Below are 22032 nucleotides of genomic sequence, written 5' to 3'. Positions count from 1 at the left end.
TCAGTTTCTCTGTCTCCCCTTTGTGATGAACAAGGTATAAAGGTATCTGCACTCTTTTTGTTTAAACATTTTTAGTTTTATTGAGGTAAAATGGACAAAATCATAAGATATTTAAAAGTATACAACGTGATGTTTTTTTTTAAATTTATTTTTTATTGGTGTTCAATTTACCAACATACAGAATAACCCCCAGTGCCCGTCACCCATTCACTCCCACCCCCCCGCCCTCCTCCCCTTCTACCACCCCTAGTTCGTTTCCCAGAGTTAGCAGTCTTTACGTTCTGTCTCCCTTTCTGATATTTCCCACATATTTCTTCTCCCTTCCCTTATATTCCCTTTCACTATTATTTATATTCCCCACATGAATGAGAACATATAATGTTTGTCCTTCTCTGACTGACTTACTTCACTCAGCATAATACCCTCCAGTTCCATCCACGTTGAAGCAAATGGTGGGTATTTGTCATTTCTAATAGCTGAGTACTATTCCATCTTATACATAAACCACATCTTCTTTATCCATTCATTTTTCAGTGGACACCGAGGCTCCTTCCACAGTTTGGCTATTGTGGCCATTGCTGCTATAAACATGGGGGTGCAGGTGTCCCGGCGTTTCATTGCATCTGTATCTTTGGGGTAAATCCCCAACAGTGCAATTGCTGGGTCGTAGGGCAGGTCTACTTTTAACTCTTTGAAGAACCTCCACACAGTTTTCCAGAGTGGCTGCACCAGTTCACATTCCCACCAACAGTGTAAGAGGGTTCCCTTTTCTCCGCATCCTCTCCAACATTTGTGGTTTCCTGCCTTGTTAATTTGCCCCATTCTCACTGGTGTGAGGTGGTATCTCATTGTGCTTTTGATTTGTATTTCCCTGATGGCAAGTGATGCAGAGCATTTTCTCATATGCATGTTGGCCATGTCTATGTCTTCCTCTGTGAGATTTCTCTTCATGTCTTTTGCCCATTTCATGATTGGATTGTTTGTTTCTTTGGTGTTGAGTTTAAGAAGTTCTTTATAGATCTTGGAAACTAGCCCTTTATCTGATACGTCATTTGCAAATATCTTCTCCCATTCTGTAGGTTGTCTTTTAGTTTTGTGGACTGTATCCTTTGCTGTGCAAAAGCTTCTTATCTTGATGAAGTCCCAATAGTTCATTTTTGCTTTTGTTTCTTTTGCCTTCGTGGATGTATCTTGCAAGAAGTTACTGTGGCCGAGTTCAAAAAGGGTGTTGCTGGGGATCCCTGGGTGGCGCAGCGGTTTGGCGCCTGCCTTTGGCCCAGGGCGCGATCCTGGAGACCCGGGATCAAATCCCATGTCGGGCTCCCGGTGCATGGAGCCTGCTTCTCCCTCTGCCTATGTCTCTGCCTCTCTCTCTCTCTCTATCATAAATAAAATAAAAATTTAAAAAAAAAAAGGGTGTTGCCTGTGTTCTTCTCTAGGATTTCGATGGAATCTTGTCTCACATGTAGATCTTTCATCCATTTTGAGGTTATCTTTGTGTATGGTGCAAGAGAGTGGTCTAGTTTCATTCTTCTGCATGTGGATGTCCAATTTTCCCAGCACCATTTATTGAAGAGACTGTCTTTCTTCCAATGGATAGTCTTTCCTCCTTTATCGAATATTAGTTGACCATAAAGGTCAGGGTCCACTTCTGGGTTCTCTATTCTGTTCCATTGATCTATGTGTCTGTTATTATCTAAGTATTTCTTCACTTTGGTTATTAATTCGTTTAAATATTTGGCAGCTCCCACATTCGGGGCATATATATTGAGGATTGTTAAGTCCTTTGTTGGATAGATCCTTTAAGCATGATATAGTGTCCCTCTTCGTCTCTCACTACAGTCTTCGGGGTAAATTTTAGTTTATCTGATATAAGGATGGCTACCCCTGCTTTCTTTTGAGGACCATTCGAATGGTAAATGGTTCTCCAACCTTTTATTTTCAGGCTGTAGGTGTCCTTCTGTCTAAAACGAGTCTCTTGTAGACAGCAAATAGATGGGTCCTGCTTTTTTCTCCAGTCTGAAGCCCTGCGCCTTTTGATGGGGTCATTAAGCCCGTTCACATTCAGAGTTACTATTGAGAGATATGAGTTTAGTGTCATCATGATATCTATTCAGTCGTTGTTTTTGTGGATTGTTCCACTGAACTTCTTCTTAAAGGGGAATTTTAAGAGTCCCCCTTAAAATTTCTTGCAGAGCTGGTTTGGAGGTCACATATTCTTTCGGTTCCTGCCTGTCTTGGAAGCTCTTTATCTCTCCTTCCATTTTGAATGAGAGCCTTGCTGGATAAAGGATTCTTGGTTGCATGTTCTTCTCATTTAGGACCCTGAATATATCCTGCCAGCCCTTTCTGCCCTGCCAGGTCTCTGTGGAGAGGTCTGCTGTTCCTCTAATACTCCTCCCCATAAAAGTCAGGGATTTCTTGTCTCTTGCTGCTTTAAGGATCTTCTCTTTATCTTTGGAATTTGCAAGCTTCACTATTAAATGTCGAGGTGTTGAACGGTTTTTATTGATTTTAGGGGGGGGGGGTCTCTCTATTTCCTGGATCTGAATGCCTGTTTCCCTTCCCAGATTAGGAAAGTTTTCAGCCAGAATTTGTTCAAATACATATTCTGGCCCTCTGTCCCTTTCGGCGCCCTCGGGAACACCAATTAAACGTAAGTTTTTCTTCCTCAGGCTGTCGTTTATTTCCCTTAATCTATCCTCATGGTCTTTCAATTGCTTGTCTCTTTTTTCCTCAGTTTCCCTCTTTGCTATCAACTTGTCTTCTATGTCACTCACTCGTTCTTCCACCTCGTTAACCCTCGTCGTTAGGACTTCTAGTTTGGATTGCATCTCATTCAATTGATTTTTAATTTCTGCCTGATTAGCTCTAAATTCTGCAGTCATGAAGTCTCTTGAGTCCTTTATGCTTTTTTCTAGAGTCACCAGTAGCTGTATAATAGTGCTTCTGAATTGGCTTTCTGACATTGAATTGTAATCCAGATTTTGTAACTCTGTGGGAGAGAGGACTGTTTCTGATTCTTTCTTTTAGGTGAGGTTTTCCTGCTAGTCATTTTGCTCAGTGCAGAGTGGCTAAAAGCAAGTTGTATTGGGAAAAAGAGAAAAAGAGGAGAGAAAGAAGGAAAGAAAAGAGAAAGAGAAAAAAAAAGGAAAAAAAAAAGAAAAAGAGAAAGAAAAAGAAAGAAAGGAAAAAAAAGGGGTGGGGGAAAGAAACAAATCAAAAAGCAAAACAAAACAAAACAACAACAACAACAACAAAAAAAAAAAAGAACCACGGGGGAGTATCTTCTGATTCTGTGTACTTTAAGTCCCTTGACTTCCCCTGGAAGTTGTCCGTCTAGCTGGTCTTCTGGGGGAGGGGCCTGTTGTGCTGATTTTCAGGTGTGAGCATGTGGGGGAGCTGCTGTGCCCCTGCCTGGTGCAGGGCACAGTGGGGGTTGTTTACCCCGTGAGGCCCCATGAGGAACAACCACAGTGGTGGCGGCCAGCTCTGGAGCCCTGGATTCAGCTCCCGCAGGTACTCCGGAGGTCTCCGTCTGCAGGGCCTGGAGGCTCCGGGGCGGGGCCGCTGATCTGCTCAGCTCGGGGCAGGAGCGTCCTTGCTGTCCTGGGCCCTCCCGGCCTCTGCCTGTCCCGGGGGAGGCCGGATCCTGGGCTGTGTCCCGGCGCCCTGTGCTCCGGGGCCTGCGCTGGTGGATTCGCGCTCCCGGGCCGCGCAGCCCCCTCCGCAGAGCCGCCGCCCGAGCCCCTCCGAGCTGCTCCGGGTCCCGCCGTGCGCGCTGCAGCCCTTAGGGAGCTCGGCGCACTCTCCTGGGCACGCAGTTGCTCTGTTACTGTCCCGGGGAGCCCGAGGGCACCCCCGCCCTCCTGGGTCCTGCTCCAACTCCCTGGGAGCCCCTTTCCGCCCGGGAAGGTCGGTGCAGCTCCTGCTCCTCCGGGACGGGGCTCTCCTGTCCTGGGGACACTCGCCCCGGCCTCAGCCCGGCTCCTCGCCGGGCCCCTCCCCCTTGGATGCCTTTTGTTTCTTTATTTCTTTTTCCCCGTCTTCCTACCTTGATAGAAGCGCGAACTCTTCTCACTGTAGCATTCCAGCTGGTCTCTCTTTAAATCTCAGGCCGAATTCATAGATTTTCAGGATAATTTGAAGGTTATCTAGGTAATTTGGTGGAGACAGGTGATTTGGAGACCCTACGCTTCTGCCATCTTGCCCCTCCTCTCACAACGTGATGTTTTGATACATGTATACATTGTGAAAGAATTCCCTCCAAGAGTTAATTAACATATCCATTACCTCAAATATTTACCTTCTTCTTCTTTTTTAAAATATTTGTTTGTTTGTTTGTTTATTTATTTTGGTAAGAACATGTTAAGTTCTGCCCTCTTAGCATATTTCATTTATATAATACAATGTTAATAACTATAGTCACCATGTTATGCATTAGATCCTCAACACGATTCATCTTACAACTGTAAGTTTGTACCCTCTTACCAATTTCTCCCTATTTCCTCCCATACTCCCAGCCCCTAACAACCATTTTCCTACTCTTTTTCTATGACTTCAGTTTTTTTTAATAAATTTATTTTTTATTGGTGTTCAATTTGCCAACATACAGAATAACACCCAGTGCTCATCCCATCAAGTGCCCCCGTCAGTGCCACCCCCGACCCACCTCCCCTTCCACCACCCCTAGTTCGTTTCCCAGAGTTAGGAGTCTCTCATGTTCTGTCTTCCTTTCTGATATTTCCCACTCATTTTTTCTCCTTTCTCTTTATTCCCTTTCACTATTTTCTCCAAATGAATGAGACCATATAATGTTTGTCCTTCTCCAACTGACTTATTTCACTCAGCATAATACCCTCCAGTTCCATCCACGTTGAAGCAAATGGGGGATATTTGTCATTTCTAATGGCTGAGTAATATTCCATTGTATGCATAGACCACATCTTCTTTATCTATTCATCTTTCGATGGACACCGAGTCTCCTTTCACAGTTTGGCTATTGTAGACATTGCTGCTATAAACATCGGGGTGCAGGTGTCCCAGCGTTTCATTGCATCTGTATCTTTGGTGTAAATCCCTAGCAGTGCAATTGCTGGGTCATAGGGCAGGCCTATTTTTAACTCTTTGAGGAACCTCCACACAGTTTTCCAGAGTGGCTGCACCAGTTCACATTCCCACCCAGAGTGCAAGAGGGTTTCCCTTTCTCCACATCCTCTCCAACATTTATTGTTTCCTGCCTTGTTAATTTTACCCATTCTCACTGGTGTGAGGTGGTATCTCATTGTGCTTTTGATTTGTATTTCCCTGATGGCAAGTGATGTGGAGCATTTTCTCATGTGCTTCTTGGCCATGTCTATGTCTTCCTCTGTGAGATTTCTCTTCATGTCTTTTGCCCATTTCATGATTCGATTGTTTGTTTCTTTGGTGTTGAGTTTGATAAGTTCTTTATAGATCTTGGATACTAGCCCTTTATCTGATACGTCATTTGCAAATATCTTCTCCCATTCTGTAGGTTGTCTTTTAGTTTTGTTGACTGTTTCTTTTGCTGTGCAAAAGCTTCTTATCTTGATGAAGTCCCAATAGCTGTGGTCATCAAGACAGTGTGGTACTGGCACAAAAACAGACACATAGATCAATGGAACAGAATAGAGATTCCAGAAATGGACCCTCAACTTTATGTTCAACTAATATTCGACAAAGCAGGAAAGACTATCCACTGGAAAAAGACAGTCTCTTCAATAAATGGTGCTGGCAAAACTGGACATCCACATGAAGAAGAATGAAACTAGACCACTCTCTTGCACCATACACAAAGATAAACTCAAAATGGATGAAAGATCTAAATGTGAGACAAGATTCCATCAAAATCCTAGTGGAGAACACAGGCAACACCCTTTTGAACTTGGCCACAGTAACTTCTTGCAAGATACATCCATGAAGGCAAGAGAAACAAAAGCAAAAATGAACTTTTGTTTTTTTTTAGATAAAGATAAACATACAAATCATACCATGCAGGATAATATTTACTTTTTTTCTCTCTGGCTTCCTTTACTTCACATAATGCCCTCCAGTTTCATCCATGTTGTAGTAAATGACAGGATTTCCTTCTTTTAATGTGAAATAATATTTGATTATATATATATATGCATGCGGTATTTTCTTGATCTAATCATTCATTGAACTACCCATCACTTTCTTTTTTTCCTCTTACTTGGCTCTATTTCTACTTGTTATATTTATTACTATTTGATATCTCATTACAAATTTGTTTTCTTCATATCTCTGCCCCCCACTCCCCAACTAGAATATAAACTCCATGAGAACAGGGACTTTTTCTGTCTTATTTACTGTTGTATCCTTAGTACATAGAACATATAGTAAGTGCTTAAAAATATTTGTCGGGTGGAAATACTTCTCCTAGAGAGACAGAGCAATAAGTTAGGGATAGATAACAGGGATTGGTAAAGAGAGGATTTATCTGTGATTTTTCTTTTGACTAGGGTCTGCCCTGGGCTATCTAAATGCATTTCTTTTTAAAGAAATTGACCCTCCGAATTGGAAGTTGAAAACTTAAATACCTCAGGGGCCAGGCAGATAGTGAACTCTTTTTTTTTTTTTAAGAGGCTGGATATTAGAAGAAAAAAAAAACCACAGGCTAGAGAAAAAATGCTTCATTAAAAAGGTAGTCACTACTCTTTTCTAGAAGATTATTGCCATGCTTGCAGAAATGTAAACCCAGGGATATGAGAACTTCTGAGTTTTCAAGTGAAGTTGAGAGACTGAGTATGAAATCTTTTGATTTTTAAATATTAGTATTCAAAACTAACTAAATAAATAAAATATTAGTATTCATTTTTTTGCAACATTATATAGAACAGCAGAACCTTCATGTGTGTGTGTGGGGGGGGGTGTCCATGGTATACCAGTATGCACTTTCTGTTTTAGGTAGCAGTTGATTTTTTTCATTATGCTTTGCAAAAGAGAGCAGTTCATCTTCCCTTATTCCATTTTCCTTAGGAGCTCTCAACAATATGGTAGAGAAGAAGCCTTATGGCTCTGCTCCAACATTTTTAATCAGACTGAACTCTGGTTCGTCTTGCAAAACTTCAGATATTTCCTTTGGAGTTGAACCTTTCAAACTTTATCACAACATAGCCTGGCGTCAGTGGCTGCAGTGTTTCCACCTGGAAATGAGTCAAATATTGAAAATATTTGTCAAATATTGAAAATGCCCTAAGTGATAATTAAAAGAAGCATTTTATGAATCCTTTCATACAGTGAAAAGGCCCTTCATAAGATGAAAACTTATGTATAATATATCCAATTAACAAGGTCAGGCTTTCTCAGAGCAAGACATCCCTTACCTCTGCGTCTTCTGCCTGCACCTACCACTTGCTCACTCCCTAATGACCATTATCAACAATTACAACTGATATTTTAGTAAGAAGTCCATACTGTGTGTGTGTGTGTGTGTGTGTATGTATGAGTCTGTGTGTGTTGTGTGTGAACCAAGACTGAATTTATGCTAAAGAAATTCTGGTATTGTCTCTTCTCTGCATATATTGCCTTTTCCACAAACAGATTTTATCAGTGAATCTTTCTGTTCTTTCCCAGTGCTACTGCCCCACCTCAAACTCCAAGTCTGTATAGGAAACCCTCAGGTGGGATATCCTAACCTGCTTCCCAACTTATGAGCTAGCTCAAAACATTCATTGACTTCCTTCTCTCTAGTCCCTTGGCTTCAGCTGCTATTTGCTCCATTCCATAATGTCTTATCTTCATGTTCAAAGTGAAGAAATAGTTGGGTTCAAACTAAGAAGGTTAAAAAGAACTACACTGTACTTTGGGTGTCTACAAAAAGTTATAATCCCATAAATATTTGCTGTTTGGGATATAGCTATCTTTGTGATGTGTATACAAGACACAATACAAATAAAATGACTTTCACCTTCTTAGGAAGTGGCCCTAGAAGTATAGATCCTGCTGAGATGGAAAATGGCAGTTGAAAACAGAAGACAAAAAAAAAGCCAGGTGTCATCTGGGTGATGGCAATTCTGCCCTCTGATTATAGGATGCATGTTTCTTTTTAAATGTATCTGCCTGGGCTGAATGAAAGAATACTGGTTGAGTCTCAGGGACTAGGTACACAGTTTTCAATGTAAACATCCATCATTAGGTAATATCTTTCAAAGACATTTTTATAAAATGGACCCCCAAACCACAAAGGTACTTTTTACACCATGATTTTCTTCCATAAATTTACTGCTGAAAAAGATGTCTGCTATTTGGGAGCACAAATTGTTCCTACTGATGAAGTTTTCCATCTACCTAATAGCAACTCTACTCTGTAAATAGCATACAGATTGCTGAAAAAACTTCCCATTTGGTGACTTTGAAAGCAGTTGAAGTCTATTCTGACCAGAGAGAGAGACAGAGACAGAAATATATGGAAAGAGTCCAAAATATTTATAACATAAAATGAACATTTTACAGCAGGAAAAACATTTTGAATCAAGTCTACCAATGTCCTAAGATCAAAGAAAAGTCAGTTTCTAAAGGAACAAAAAGTCATATTGCTCTGTCAATTTAACATTGGCTGTTAAGAATACATAAATGATGTAATATGGTGAGAAAACAAGCAAAGATTTTGATATTGTAGTCCCACACAGCTCTCATAACCAAGCCTGCCTTAACACCCCTATATAAGGAGGCAGTGGCTCTTGGGGAGCTGCTTTCTACATAGAGGGAAGGAGGCAGAGTTAATTTGTGGTAGGATTTTTTTTTTTACCTGAAATTTTGTAGCTTAATCTTCAAAATGACTATCTCTCACAGCAGGCAGCACAGAGATAGATTCCAGTTTTATATCCCTACTCATTATGGGTCTCCTCATGATATTCCTTATTAACATATTTTGTCCTCCAAAGAAGCCCCACTCACTTCCTGTTTCCATCATTCCCCCTCTCTCCTTATTCAAAAAGAGTGTCATTTATTTATGCTTCTTACATTTCCACTCAGTGACTTTCCTGATTGGCCATGCTGTCTCTGGCTTCTACCATTACTTCTCTCACTCCACCTCCTTTCCAAGACCAAATTCCTTCTCTCCCCATGAAATCTAATACTTTTTCTTCATATGCTGGACTCCAGGGAGCCCCTCTTTTCTCTCTGGTACAGCTATAGAATTCTTCAGTATATCCTCTAATGAAGTGCCTAAGACCTACTCAATCCTTTGATTCTGCCTGGTGAATTGTACTTTAGTTCATTTTCTTGGAATTAAAAGGGCAGAAGGAGCCAAAATTCACTGTAAGTCACAAGTTCTCATTAAGCATTACCAACAGTCCTATGGAGCAAAAGGGAGAGGGCTTTATTTTGTCAATCTCCAGGCTGAAGCTTATAAAACTGTAGTGTAATATAAAGTCTTGAATTTGAATTAAGAATATCTAGGCTCAGGTCCCATCTTGGCCACTTCTTAGGTGTATGATCTTGAGTAAGTGAATTAAACTACTGGGTCTCAGATTCTTCATCTATAAATTTGCCCTATAGGACTCTTGCCCTAAAGGATTATTTAGAAAATAGATTAATAGACTGGTTGAAAATTTTATGTATAATATATATTACTTGTAGCGTCTATTATATAAATGTAGTAGTATGTATACTATGTAGTATATAGGTAATATATATTATATGTAGTATAAACACATAACACATATATATAATATATAACATATTATATGTTTATTTTTTCCTTAATCTTAATTGTCATATTGAGCCTATTTTCTCTTAAGCAATAAGACTATGTAAAGACAAGGGACATCCCCAGAGAAAGGTTGACAATTTGGTTGTCAAGAGACCTACAAGAGTGGTAGTCTGTCATGGTCAGAGATTTGATTTTGACAGTGCCCCAGAATTAACCCATCCAGGGAGGCTGATTGATGTCAACCAAACTCATAAACAACTGATGTACAAACTAGACTGTCACTCTCTTTTCCAGTTTCTAGCTACATGGTAAACAGAATTGGTCATTTTAAAAAGTCAGTTCATAATTATGGAATTAGATTAAGGAGGGTTAGCTAACATTTAGGCAATTTTATCTATATTATGTTGAGATGAATAAATATTCCTATTTCACAGGGAAAAATATATCTCTGGTCTTGTGTCTTTCAGATTCAGCATTTCTCCTCTAGATATCCACATTCTAAATTCTCCTCTGACTTCCCATTTCTCTAAATTCCATGGTACTATACTCTCTTTTGATGATATACCTTAGATTTTTTTTTTTTGCTTAACCAATTGATCCATTTATTCAAAATTTATATTGGTTACTAATTACAGTTGGTTGTCAATTATCAATAACTGCCAAGAGCTATTAAGGAAGGGTGAGAGGGAAAACAGACACAATTTCTGTTTGCTTCTTTGTGAGGCTTACAGTCCTCGGAGAAAGAGATCCTAGAAATTTCTTTGGTGATAATTCTTAATGACCAAAATGAGCAGATAGTTGGTAAAGCATTTTGCCTTTCACTAAGTGCCCATTCCCCCCCCCCAAAAAAAAGCAAAAAAGAAAGAAAGAAATCACATTGAGCATATTCGTGCTTGTTTTGTTAGCATAACCAAACCATATTTGACCAGCTAGATTATATAGCTAACCAGTCTCATTTATCTAGCTATGGGAGTTGTTGCCTTAGCTTTTTATACAAGAAAAAGAATATTCCTTTTTATCTATAATTTTTAAAATTATTTTATTGTAGTTCAGTGTGCTAACATATAGCATATCACCCAGTGCTCATCCCATCAAATGCCCCCCTCAGTGCCCGTCACCCGGTCACACCACCTGCCGCCCACCTCCCCTTCCACTGCCCCTTGTTCATTTCCCAGAGTTAGGTGTCTCTCATGTTCTGCCACCCTCTCTGATATTTCCCACTCATTTTCTCTCCTTTTCCCTTTATTCCCTTTCACTATTTTTTTTATATTCCCCAAATGAATGAGACCATATAATGTTTGTCTTTCTCCAATTGACTTGCTTCACGCAGCATAATACCCTCCAGGTCCATCCACGTTGAAGCAAATGGTGGGTATTTGTCCTTTCTAATGGCTGAGTAGACATGGCCAACAAGGACATGAGAAAATGCTCCATATCACTTACCTTAGATTTTTTAATATCATTAATTAAGCTACAGGTAAGTCACTATGCCTTGCTTCTAGGATACACTATGTCTCCTTCCATTATGTATTGATTTAATTGTTGAGCTATTAAAATTCTAGGGGAGCCCCACTGGAAAGGTCTAGGGCTACTATCAGTAGCCTAATGTTAGCTGAATAGTCCAAGTGATTAGCCTGGATTTCTCATTCTCTTTTAGTCCCACTGGGGATATTATATCATATACATATTATAGTCATTTATTCAAATAAGTAGGGGAAATGGATAAACTAATTTCCCTAGGTTACTTTCTTTTGGATTATTTTCCAAGGGTTAAATGAAACAGTTAAATCTTACAAGCTCATTCAATTTTATTTGATTCTGAGAATAATTTTATGATGCTCTTCTCATGTAGAAGAATAGGGCTGTGGCCTAAGAAGTACTAGATGGTAATCTTGCTAAGCCAATAAGATAATTGAACGGAAACAACAAAACATTGGCCCTAGACCCAGAAAAAGGCCATTCTAACAGTTTCCTTAGATATACCTAAAACAGAAGTATATATGTGAAATCTAGATGTGCTCAAAACAAATTGGAAGTGACTATTCTTTTTCAGATAGACTTACCACTTTCAATAGTAAAGTATTCAGATCTTTAGAAAAGAGTTAATTTTATGAAAATTTGATTTACACAAATGTGTTGAGAACAAAGCTACTTACCACATTAAGCAAGAATCTTTTGGAAAGAAAAGCAGAATGGATTTTACATCTTACAGACTAGAAACATGGAGAGATCCCAAGTATTGCTGATTTAATTACCCTATCCTGTTTATTTTGTTGGTTCCAGATTTAATCTACAAAATTGAACTTGCAGGAGGCTTGGGAGCAATCTTCCTCTTCCTTGTACTGCTTGTGATCATCTACAAATGCTACAATATTGAACTGATGCTCTTCTACCGACAGCATTTTGGAGGTGATGAAACTACCAATGGTAAGCTATCTTCTATTGTTTAAATTAAATTAAAAGGCATGGATTTGTGATTATGTAGGAGAATATCCCCATTATTAGGCGATACATGATGAAATATTTAGAATTACATGGCTATCACTAAAGCAAGTTACCTCTCAAATAGTTCAGAAAAAAATATGTATTTATCAAGAAAAAGGACAAAGGGAAGAAAATCTTAACAGGAGAATCTGGGTAAGGAATATATGGATGTTCTTTGGAACTACTTTATTTTTGTAATGTTTGACATTGTTTCCAAATAGTTTAACAAGGAAACATGAGTTGATCAGGAACTACTAAGAAGTTAAGAATCAATTCCATTATTTTCCTTCAGAAAATTCAAATTTCGGTACAGATCATTTTTAGCCATTCCCAGCATTGAAAAAACAAACAAATCATTTAGGAAACAGAATAAGAGCTATAAATATTCTCTTTTTAAAACTCACAGTACATTTGGATCCACATATTTTGGATGATTGTAGAGCCCATTCTCAAAAATGACCTTAAAGGATAGAAATTCAGAATGCAGGTTATAATTTTCTTATGTTTGCCATCTAGGACCCTTGGAAATCTTTGGAATGAAATATCAATAAAGCATTGTATTGAGCTTTGATTTTTTGAACATTCAAAAATGATTTAATTTTTCAAGAGAATAAATTACCATATTTCAAATTAATACCAATAAGAAATCATGACATGTAACTCCATATACATAAAGTTCTCACCCACAAACTACTGTAAGTCTTGGAAATAAGTGTGTGAAATGCCTGAGGTAAGCCAAGATTAAAAAGAAGTCCATTTGTAAGTCATTAAAAGGTAGATTTGGATTCTAGTTTTCATTATATTAAAATAGATTATGGTCTTACCTCAAAGCAGAAGGGTTCATGATTTTGTTCATTTTTATAATGATAGAAGAAGGGCAGAGTAGTGAATGTAAAAAAAAAGAGGAATCTTTGATTTCAGTCCTATGGTTCCTATTATGTAAATAATGATATGAGTGGGTTTTAATTGAGTTTTATGTTTTCATAGTAAGTTAGGGAAATGGTGTTTGGTGAACACATATGCATGCTCTAATTTACCTAATTATTATAGCAACCCATTTAAAAGTATTACAAACCCTTATTCAGACATAGTTTCAAAATGAGAGATTAGGGCCTGTTCCAACCATAATTATACACTCCAACAATATATATGAAAGTGTGGTCAATTACCCTTAGTTTCCATATACAACAATTAATATAGAGAAATCTGACTTCTTACCTGCACATGTAAAATAACTATATGACATATGCTGCTGAGGAAAAAGTCACTGATTCCCAGGTGCCAACAAGTAGCTAAATTATCCAATTGGGAATGTGAAAGATGCATATATTGTCTAAATGAAAGAACATAAAAGGGAGGTTCCTGTGATTAATTTGTTTTGAGTCATGATTATCAGTAATTTGTCAATACTCTCTGTAGGTGATGATACAATTTATTTTATTTTATTTGATGATACAATTTATTAAATTAATCTGCAATAATTAATTACCTTCATCACCCATAATCCAATAATCCAGATTAATAATCCACCCAATAATCCAGATTAATTGACCAGTTGTAGTACATATTTGTAAGATTAAATTCATGCTAGCATCATAGGACATTTCAGGGGTAAAATATTCCATTTTGCATCTACATCTCTAACGTGGTCCATATGGTCAAAGATGACAAATAATCTAGGGAATTTTGATTAGAGAATTTTATTTATTGATTCCAAACCAGTTGTTTTAGGGAGAAAATGTAATGTGGAGGGAAGAGACTTCAGAGGTTTTCATTGGGAAGGAGAATTCAAATAATTTTTATTTCTACATGGAAACTTAGATCTTAAATACACAACCTGTACTAGCTTAATGGAATACTAAAAAGTCAGCAGGTATGTGGTGAGGATGAATAAATGAATATTAAAGCTCTTTTAAAAATACTTGGTTTTGAAAAAAATACTTGGTTTCGGAAAACAAAAACAAACAAAAATACTTGGTTTCGGGATGCCTGGATGGCTCAGCGGCTAAGCATCTGCCTTCCTCTCAGGGCATGATCCTGGAGTCCCGGGATGGAGTCCCACATTGGACTCACTGCATGGAGCTTGCTTCTCCCTCTGCCTGGCTCTCTTTGTGTTTCTCATGAATAAATAAACAAAATCTTTAAAAGAAAAGATGTATTTGGTTTCATGATGCCAAATATCAGCTAGATAAGTTTCAAATTTTTCATTTCTTTAAATATTTTGGCATCTCATAGACACAACTTAGATTTATACTATTTGTTCATGTTTTCTCTTTGATTAATATCTATAGTAACATTTTCTGAACGTTCTTATAAGAATGCTGTATTTTCTCTAAAACAAAGTCAATCCAACAAACTTAGCTGTTTTTTATATAATTCATTTCATTTTAATCCACCTAACAATGATTGCTTCATTTATTTGACCTTTGAGTTGTTCAGTCATTAAATATTTTTTAAGTGTCTACTCTGCGGCAGGCATTATGTATGATATATTTAGTTATATTCTTCATCTGGGTATACACACACACACTTATCTTAGGCACTAGGGATATAATAATCAAGGAAGTTACAGTCTTTGCACTTTAAAAGCTAAGGATTTAGCACCTTGGTTAGCATAGCCCTAGAAGAACTGGGTTGTAAATAGGAATGGCTTCCTGGTGGTGAATGGGATTAAAATCAGCTTTAAAAACTGGGAAGGATGGGTGTGACAACAGGAAAATTCTTCCACAAACAGTTTGTTTCCCTTCCTCATAACATCTCTCTTCATTGGGAACATACCTATGATGATTGCTGTGCAAGCCCGCTTTCTTTTTTTTTTTTTTTTAATTTATTTTTTATTGGTGTTCAATTTACTAACATACAGAATAACACCCAGTGCCCGTCACCCATTCACTCCCACCAGTGCTTTGCCATCTGCATTGACTCTATTTTCTGGTTCCTTAGATGAGCTTAGTCAGCATGATCTAACACTGAGGAAGGCTCAGTAGCCTTGCTTAACAAAGTGGTATTGCTGAATTGCCATTCAATTTTAAAACAATTTTTAGGCCTCGTTTGTTAACCTTATATGCATCACGTTGTTGATTTTGCTCTTCTATCTTGCTCCTCTCTGTGAGCAACAGCTGTGACTATTCATGAGGTTTTCTTGGCTGTCTATATAAGGCTGAAGTGCATTTTTTAAACTGTGGCATCTGCATCACTGCTTGTTCACTAGCTGGCATCCTAGAGCTTCTGGGACATCTGACATGGTGGCTTTGAGAGCACTCTTCCTATGGTTCTGTCCAGCCACCATAAGCTCTTTATCGCTAGTTCATCTTAAAGGGACATGGCTAAAATCAGAAGCAATAATTTTCCAAAGAATGATATACTTCTAGAATGTTAGGTAAAAATTATTATCCAAACGTGTTGGGCATTAACACATATCAAAGACATCTATGTTCTTTGTTGTAACTTGATTTGGGATATGCTAATAAAGCACTATTTTTCTAGAAGAGTCTGTAGCATCACCTCTATTAGGGTATAGGTGAAGCAAGTAAGGACCAGGAATATGTGAGCTTAGGCATGGTTGGAGGGCAAATAGTCTTAGTCAGGATAAGCAATGGAGGCAAGAGTATAAAGGCCTGGTCAGATGAGTGAAAGACTCAGGTAGTCATTGCAGATGGCTGGCTCATAGTAGATGCTCAACAAATCATTGTTGAATGTATTAAAAAATAGTTGAATCTAGGGAGGTTTGTGAGGTAGAAAAATTATAAAAATCAGAGGAAACAAGGGTCTAATCTGACATTATGGAATTTGAGGCGGCAGCACCATCCATTAAGAACGATGAAATACATTCTGTTCATAAGAATGGATCTGTCCTTTGGCCTATTTTATTCTTCCAGCTGTGTATCATCAGCAGCTCTAAGTCCCAAGTGAGTAATTATATCTGGAGAAAGTCAAGGGCTTGCAGGTGTATCCTGAGCTTGATTGGAACAGGGGCAGAGGTGCTAGCATTACCAGGAGTTTCTTACATTAGCATTGCTTATGAACATCCTCGCTTCCGAGTGGTGTTTTATGCATAGGAGTGGAATGCGCCCCATTTGTAAGCCAAATGATCTCCACTATCCAGGACAGTCCTTCATGTGCATCTGCTTCTTGGCAATCAAGTAACCCAACCAAGGCTGATGGAAGCCTTTTCCAGCCAGAGGACATGCTAAAGAAAAGCCTCTTGGCTTCAGGCACCATCATAACATAAATAACCAGAGTTCCTTTCATGTGGGGGTGGTGAAGACTGGAATCTTACTAGAATTAGAACAATATAATCCTGCCTCAGATATATCTAGATAGTTAGAGGGTCCCACGTATTTCTACCCTAAGGTATTTATATTTCTTCATATGCCTATCATTTATTCCTCCTTTAGGGGGTAGAACTAAATCATTAATGGCAGAGATGAGTGGCTGCTTCATTCTGTAAATTACCTTTTGGTCATGTTTTAGCTATATTCTAATCAGGTCCGCTTTAATGAAAAATATCGATGTGGTTTAGAAACAAATCCTGAAATGTGTGCTTATCTTTTAAAATTATTATTTTCAAGTAACAATGTTTAATAAATAGTAACAGTTCCACTTAAGTCTATGCTCATTACATTTAACTTTAAAAGGATTTTTCTTGGGACTCTTGGGTGGCTCAGCAGTTTAGTACCTGCCTTTAGCCTAGGGTGGATCCTGGAGTCACAGGATCAAGTCCCACATCAGGCTCCCTGCATGGAGCCTGCTTCTCTCTCTGCCTATGTCTCTGCCTTTCTCTTGCTGTGTCTCTCATGAATAAATAAATGAAATCCTAAAAAAAATAATTTTATATAAATAAGGGAATTTTGAAAACCACTATAACTTTTCCAATGTGGCCTTTCTAAATCTTTATTTTTTAAAATTTTATTTATTTATGATAGTCACACAGAGAGAGAGAGAGAGAGAGGCAGAGACACAGGCAGAGGGAGAAGCAGGCAGAGGGAGAAGCAGGCAGAGGGAGAAGCAGGCTCCATGCACCGGGAGCCCGACGTGGGATTCGATCCCGGGTCTCCAGGATCGCGCCCTGGGCCAAAGGCAGGCGCTAAACCGCTGCGCCACCCAGGGTTCCCCAGTGTGGCCTTTCTAAAACCAATGGGGACTAATAGCTTGAGTAGCCATATTCATTAATAATTTTTAGGGAAAAATATATAAACATTTTACATTTTCTCTTAGGAGAGGTTGGCTTTGAGTCAGTATAATGAAGGAGGAAAAAATACTTTCTCAGAGCACAGTTAACTCTCTGACTAAATGTGTGAAGGGAAAACCTAATTTGGCAATAATGGAAGAATGTATATTTTGAAACAAAGGGTCCTTTTAGAAGCTTGTGTCAAATTAGTTGGGCATGGATTGAACAAAAATAACAGACAGTGCACTTGTATAAAACCCAGCTGCTGTCTCTAATATTTGGTAATAAACTACTTTTTGTATATGAAGATAATGATAGTAACCAACGGGAATTATGGCATGTGTTGTGAGTAGTGTCTCCAGGAGTGAGGCTGGATTATATTGATCTTCCACACTCTAGGGGCCAGCCCCTCTTGGATCTCTTGCACATATTTGTGCAAACAAGGTATAGTCTGTGACCAAGTAACAGAGCCAAGCCAACTGGCACAGAAAAAGTTCAAATCCATGACTTTGGTCTATTTAATCCTGCATTCAAACACACTGAGCTAATAATTTACACATCACTGAATATCACAAATATGTATAGTCACCAGAAGCCACAAATAATAACTCTCTTTTATTCTGTCCTGACTATAGGTTTCCCATTACCATAATGGTTTCAGCTCATATCATATGACTAGGTTATATTGAAATGTGCTAGATTTCTTATAACATGGCATGTGGTTTATTTTTTCTAGTTATTAATGACATTAATTATAGTGCTTAGGTCAGCCTTTAGTGGTTATAGATTTTTAGTACTTAAAGAGAACTTACTAATATAAAACCCACTTGTTGTTCTTTATATTTAAGACAACAAGGAATATGATGCCTATCTGTCTTACACAAAAGTGGACCAAGACACTTTAGACTGTGACAATCCTGAAGAAGAGCAGTTTGCTCTTGAAATACTGCCAGATGTCCTGGAAAAACACTATGGATATAAACTCTTCATCCCAGAAAGAGACCTGATTCCAAGTGGAAGTAAGTACTTTCAAGTTTTATATTTAAAGTTTTATTTCTTTTATGAAGTTACGTGGAGGCTTCAAACATCAAAGCCCAGTATTTAGATAGTTGTTTCTCACAGGAGATTTTATTGAATTCAAATTTCTCCATGATGCCTATGTTCTGAATTTGTAGCACTCAAATTTTTTAAAAGGAACTCTCACTTACATTTTAGATATGGTTTTTAAATTGTGCCTTAAAGGTATTTTTTTATTATATTGCCTTGGTGTTCTGAGAACATAATAATCCTTTAAAAAAAAACTCTTCATGTCAAAGTCTTTTCAGTGCATTTCAGTTCCAAAGCTGGTCTTCTGTCATTGTGCTTCTACTTATACCTACATTCATTGTCACTAATAACTGAAAATACGCCTTGTTACTCATTTCCAGATTTATAGAAAAAAAATCCACATAAAAAAGGTGTGTGAGGCCATTGGGTATAGCACTTTCACTGTGTATTTAAATGATTTTAAAGAAGCTCTGGACTATGTGGGCTTGAATGTTACTTTTTGCTACATATTGAAAGCTATATTTGAGCATTTAAAATAAATTCTGGTTCAAGTAAAAAAACATATATTTAGTTCCTGTTACTGTTCAGAGTGCCCTACAGGCTAAAGTGTAAGGGGAATACAGGAAAGCCTAAAATATGACCCCTGCCCTCAAACAGTTTAAAATGCCATTGAAGGAAAATAAAAGTGCTAGAATTAGTTTGCATATGAGTCTATGTTAATATCCTTGAGAGATGGAAGTTAAAATGTGGCTACAAACCAAAATATGGTAATTTGTACACATGTGATAACAAAATTAAAAAGCTTATATTTTCCATGCTTCACAGTATATAAAATATTTTCACATAATTTCATTTCATCTTTATAATAACCCTATATAGAAAGAGAGCAGATACTATTATCTTCACTTCACAGATGAGAAAGTTCAAGAAGTTCAAGATCAGATAGCTGGCAAATGGTAGGGCGAAGATTAGAACCTAGATCTATTCGACTCTGGTTCTCACTCCACTAAGGCCTCTAAACTGACAGAAAACAATTTGAAACACTTGAATTTTGGTTGTTTATATCTTTTCTCAGCATTTGTATGTGTCTGTTTCTGTGTGCACATAAATATGCACACTTACATGTACATAGAAAGGAACAAAAAAGACAATATTTATTGATCCGTTACTTCCCTGCACCACAAATGTAATAATTGCCCAAACTCCTTTCAATGGTTTTCCACTCTTTTCTTTCTGTAATTCCCTTCATCTTTATGACTTGAGATACCACTTCTACATTGATTGAACCCCAAGTAACCTACTGATACCTCTGAGTCATCTTTGAATCTTCTGTATCTCTCTCCCAAATCCAGCATCCATTGCATCTTTTCCATTCTCTGTTCTCCCATTTTAATGTAGGCCCTAATCACCTCATTACTACAATGTCAATTACTCTCTGCCTTCCTTATTTTTCTTCTCATACATTTGTTTCCATAAATATATAGATATAGATATCTATATCTATCTATTATCTATCTATCTATCTATCTATCTATCTATCTATCTATCCTTGATCATGTCACTCCCCCATTCATTCTTTTTTATAAATTTATCTTTTATTGGTGTTCAATTTGCCAACATACAAAATAACACCCAGTGCTCATCCCATCAAGTGCCCCCTTCAGTGCCCATCACTCAGTCACCCCCACCCCCCGCCCACCTCCCCTTTCACCACCCCTAGTTTGTTTCCCAGAGTTAGGAGTCTCTCATGTTCTGTTTCCCTTTCTGATATTTCCCACTCATTTTTTTCTCCTTTCCCCTTTATTCCCTTTCACTATTTTTTATATTCCCCAAATGAATGAGACCATATAATGTTTGTCCTTCTCCGATTGACTTATTTCACTCAGCATAATCACTCCCAATTCAATCTTAAATTGTTCACCATTTCCTGTAGGATAAAATCCATAACTCCCAGCTAAATACTTCTGTAGTCTGGGAATATCTCAGATTGGTCTCCTAAACTTGTCTCTTACCCTTATTTGGAACTTTCACTCTAGCTACACTGCGTCTTTGATATATGTTGTGTGTCCTTGTAATGCTTTTGTTCATCCTAAACTTTTATACCCTTACAAATCTTACTTACTCTTCTCCATTTCACTGCCTCTGTAAAATTCCATAAAAATTTCTCTATCCCTATAAACTTTTTTTTTATCCCTATAAACTTTTTTACTCCTGTGATAGTTTACATTCTTTTGTTACTTTATATAGTTTTCCATCTATTTATATCTTATCTAGTTGCCAAGATTGTAAGCTCCATGAGGGCAGGGATTGTATCATCATCTAACAGAAAACTTGAGCTCATTGGATGTTTCATAGGTGCTCGTTGATTTTGTTTGGACAGTGCTTATCCTTCTAAGATAGAAAGAAATAATGAGAATGAAATAAGTAAGGGTTTAAATTTTCCATGACAATATCTAAAAGGCATTTTTCTTTAACAAGACAAATGTGAAAGCTAAAAATGAGCTTTCTGCTGAAAGAAAAAAATGTGAGGAATTCATAGGAATAGTCTCAGTCCTTAAAACAGGCTAATGAGTATATTGCTTTAATTTTGTTGATATTAGAAAGAATACCTATAAGGGGTTAAACATTGATGTGAAAAAAACATTTCTTTACTATTTTTTGCTTAATTTATTAGATTACTGTTTATTTTTTTATATTTTGCCAAGAGCATCTTTTTAAATGTAGAAATTCTATAAAATCAATTTTTAGAGTGATAATATCCTAAATTGTATTAAAGCAATATCATTACCAAAGTAGAATTTTTATTCTATGTTAAGTCATCTTCAATAGGACTCAGTGTGGTGCTGGTCTTTTGCATTCTAAAATTGTTAGCATCACAATAGACAGTCTTTATCAACTCCACCAACTGACTGAAAAACATTAGTCTTCATGTCTGAATATTTCAACATTGATTATCTTTCTTCTGAACTGGAAAATGTTGCTTCAGCATTGTGCATATCAGTAAGGGAAATGGGGACAACATGGAACACAGGAGAGCCACTTTACCAAAGACAATAGGTGACACTTGCTTATTATGTCAAGAAGAAGCTATTGTGCATAGGTGAGAGTCAGAGGCAGACAGCATGAGAGTGAAAAGGTGCATCCCAAAATTATGTCTTCTTATTGCTCCCATATAGTCTATTTTGGTGACTCTTGGCAGGTCATCTGAATCAACACCCAGTGTCAATCTATCTTAACAGGTGGTAAAAATATTTTATACTTCTTTGAGTTAGCTAGTTTTTCAGCTAAATTGATTGAAATTCATCAGTTGTTTCGGTGTATCATAGACATGTCTGAACATCTTCCTTGACCACAGAGTGTGAGGCTTTTATATAAGCCATATTTCCTAGCTTAAAGCTACAAGATTTGAGTTGAAGACTGTAATACACTGAATAAGAGATGATAGGAAGTTGTCACCTAGTATACCCTGACATTTAAAGAACTTAACATAGAAACACCCAAGAAGTCATTAGGATAGCAGAGATTTTATAGTCCACAGAAGATCATTTTAATTTTTTTGAGATCATACAGCCATCAGACTGAGCAGGGACTTGGATCCTGGGTACTCAGTGGTGCACAGGAAGACTCCTTTTAC

At 37.6% G+C, this 22032-nt stretch overlaps 1 protein-coding gene across 1 annotated transcript in view; it reads left to right on the top strand.

The window, feature by feature from the left end:
* Positions 1 to 22032, top strand: part of IL1RAPL2 (interleukin 1 receptor accessory protein like 2) — a 1316516-nt gene that overhangs the window by 1282101 nt on the left and 12383 nt on the right. Inside the window, exons 9-10 of the mRNA XM_072815909.1 lie at positions 11981 to 12124; positions 18200 to 18370. Of these exons, the coding sequence (XP_072672010.1) occupies positions 11981 to 12124; positions 18200 to 18370 (315 nt within the window). The remainder of the gene's footprint in view (positions 1 to 11980; positions 12125 to 18199; positions 18371 to 22032) is intronic.

The sequence above is a fragment of the Canis lupus genome, chromosome X (assembly GCF_048164855.1).
Source record: "Canis lupus baileyi chromosome X, mCanLup2.hap1, whole genome shotgun sequence".
Taxonomy (NCBI): domain Eukaryota; kingdom Metazoa; phylum Chordata; class Mammalia; order Carnivora; family Canidae; genus Canis; species Canis lupus.
Note: the sequence above shows the minus strand (reverse complement) of the source record. Positions and strands in the feature narration are given on the sequence as shown.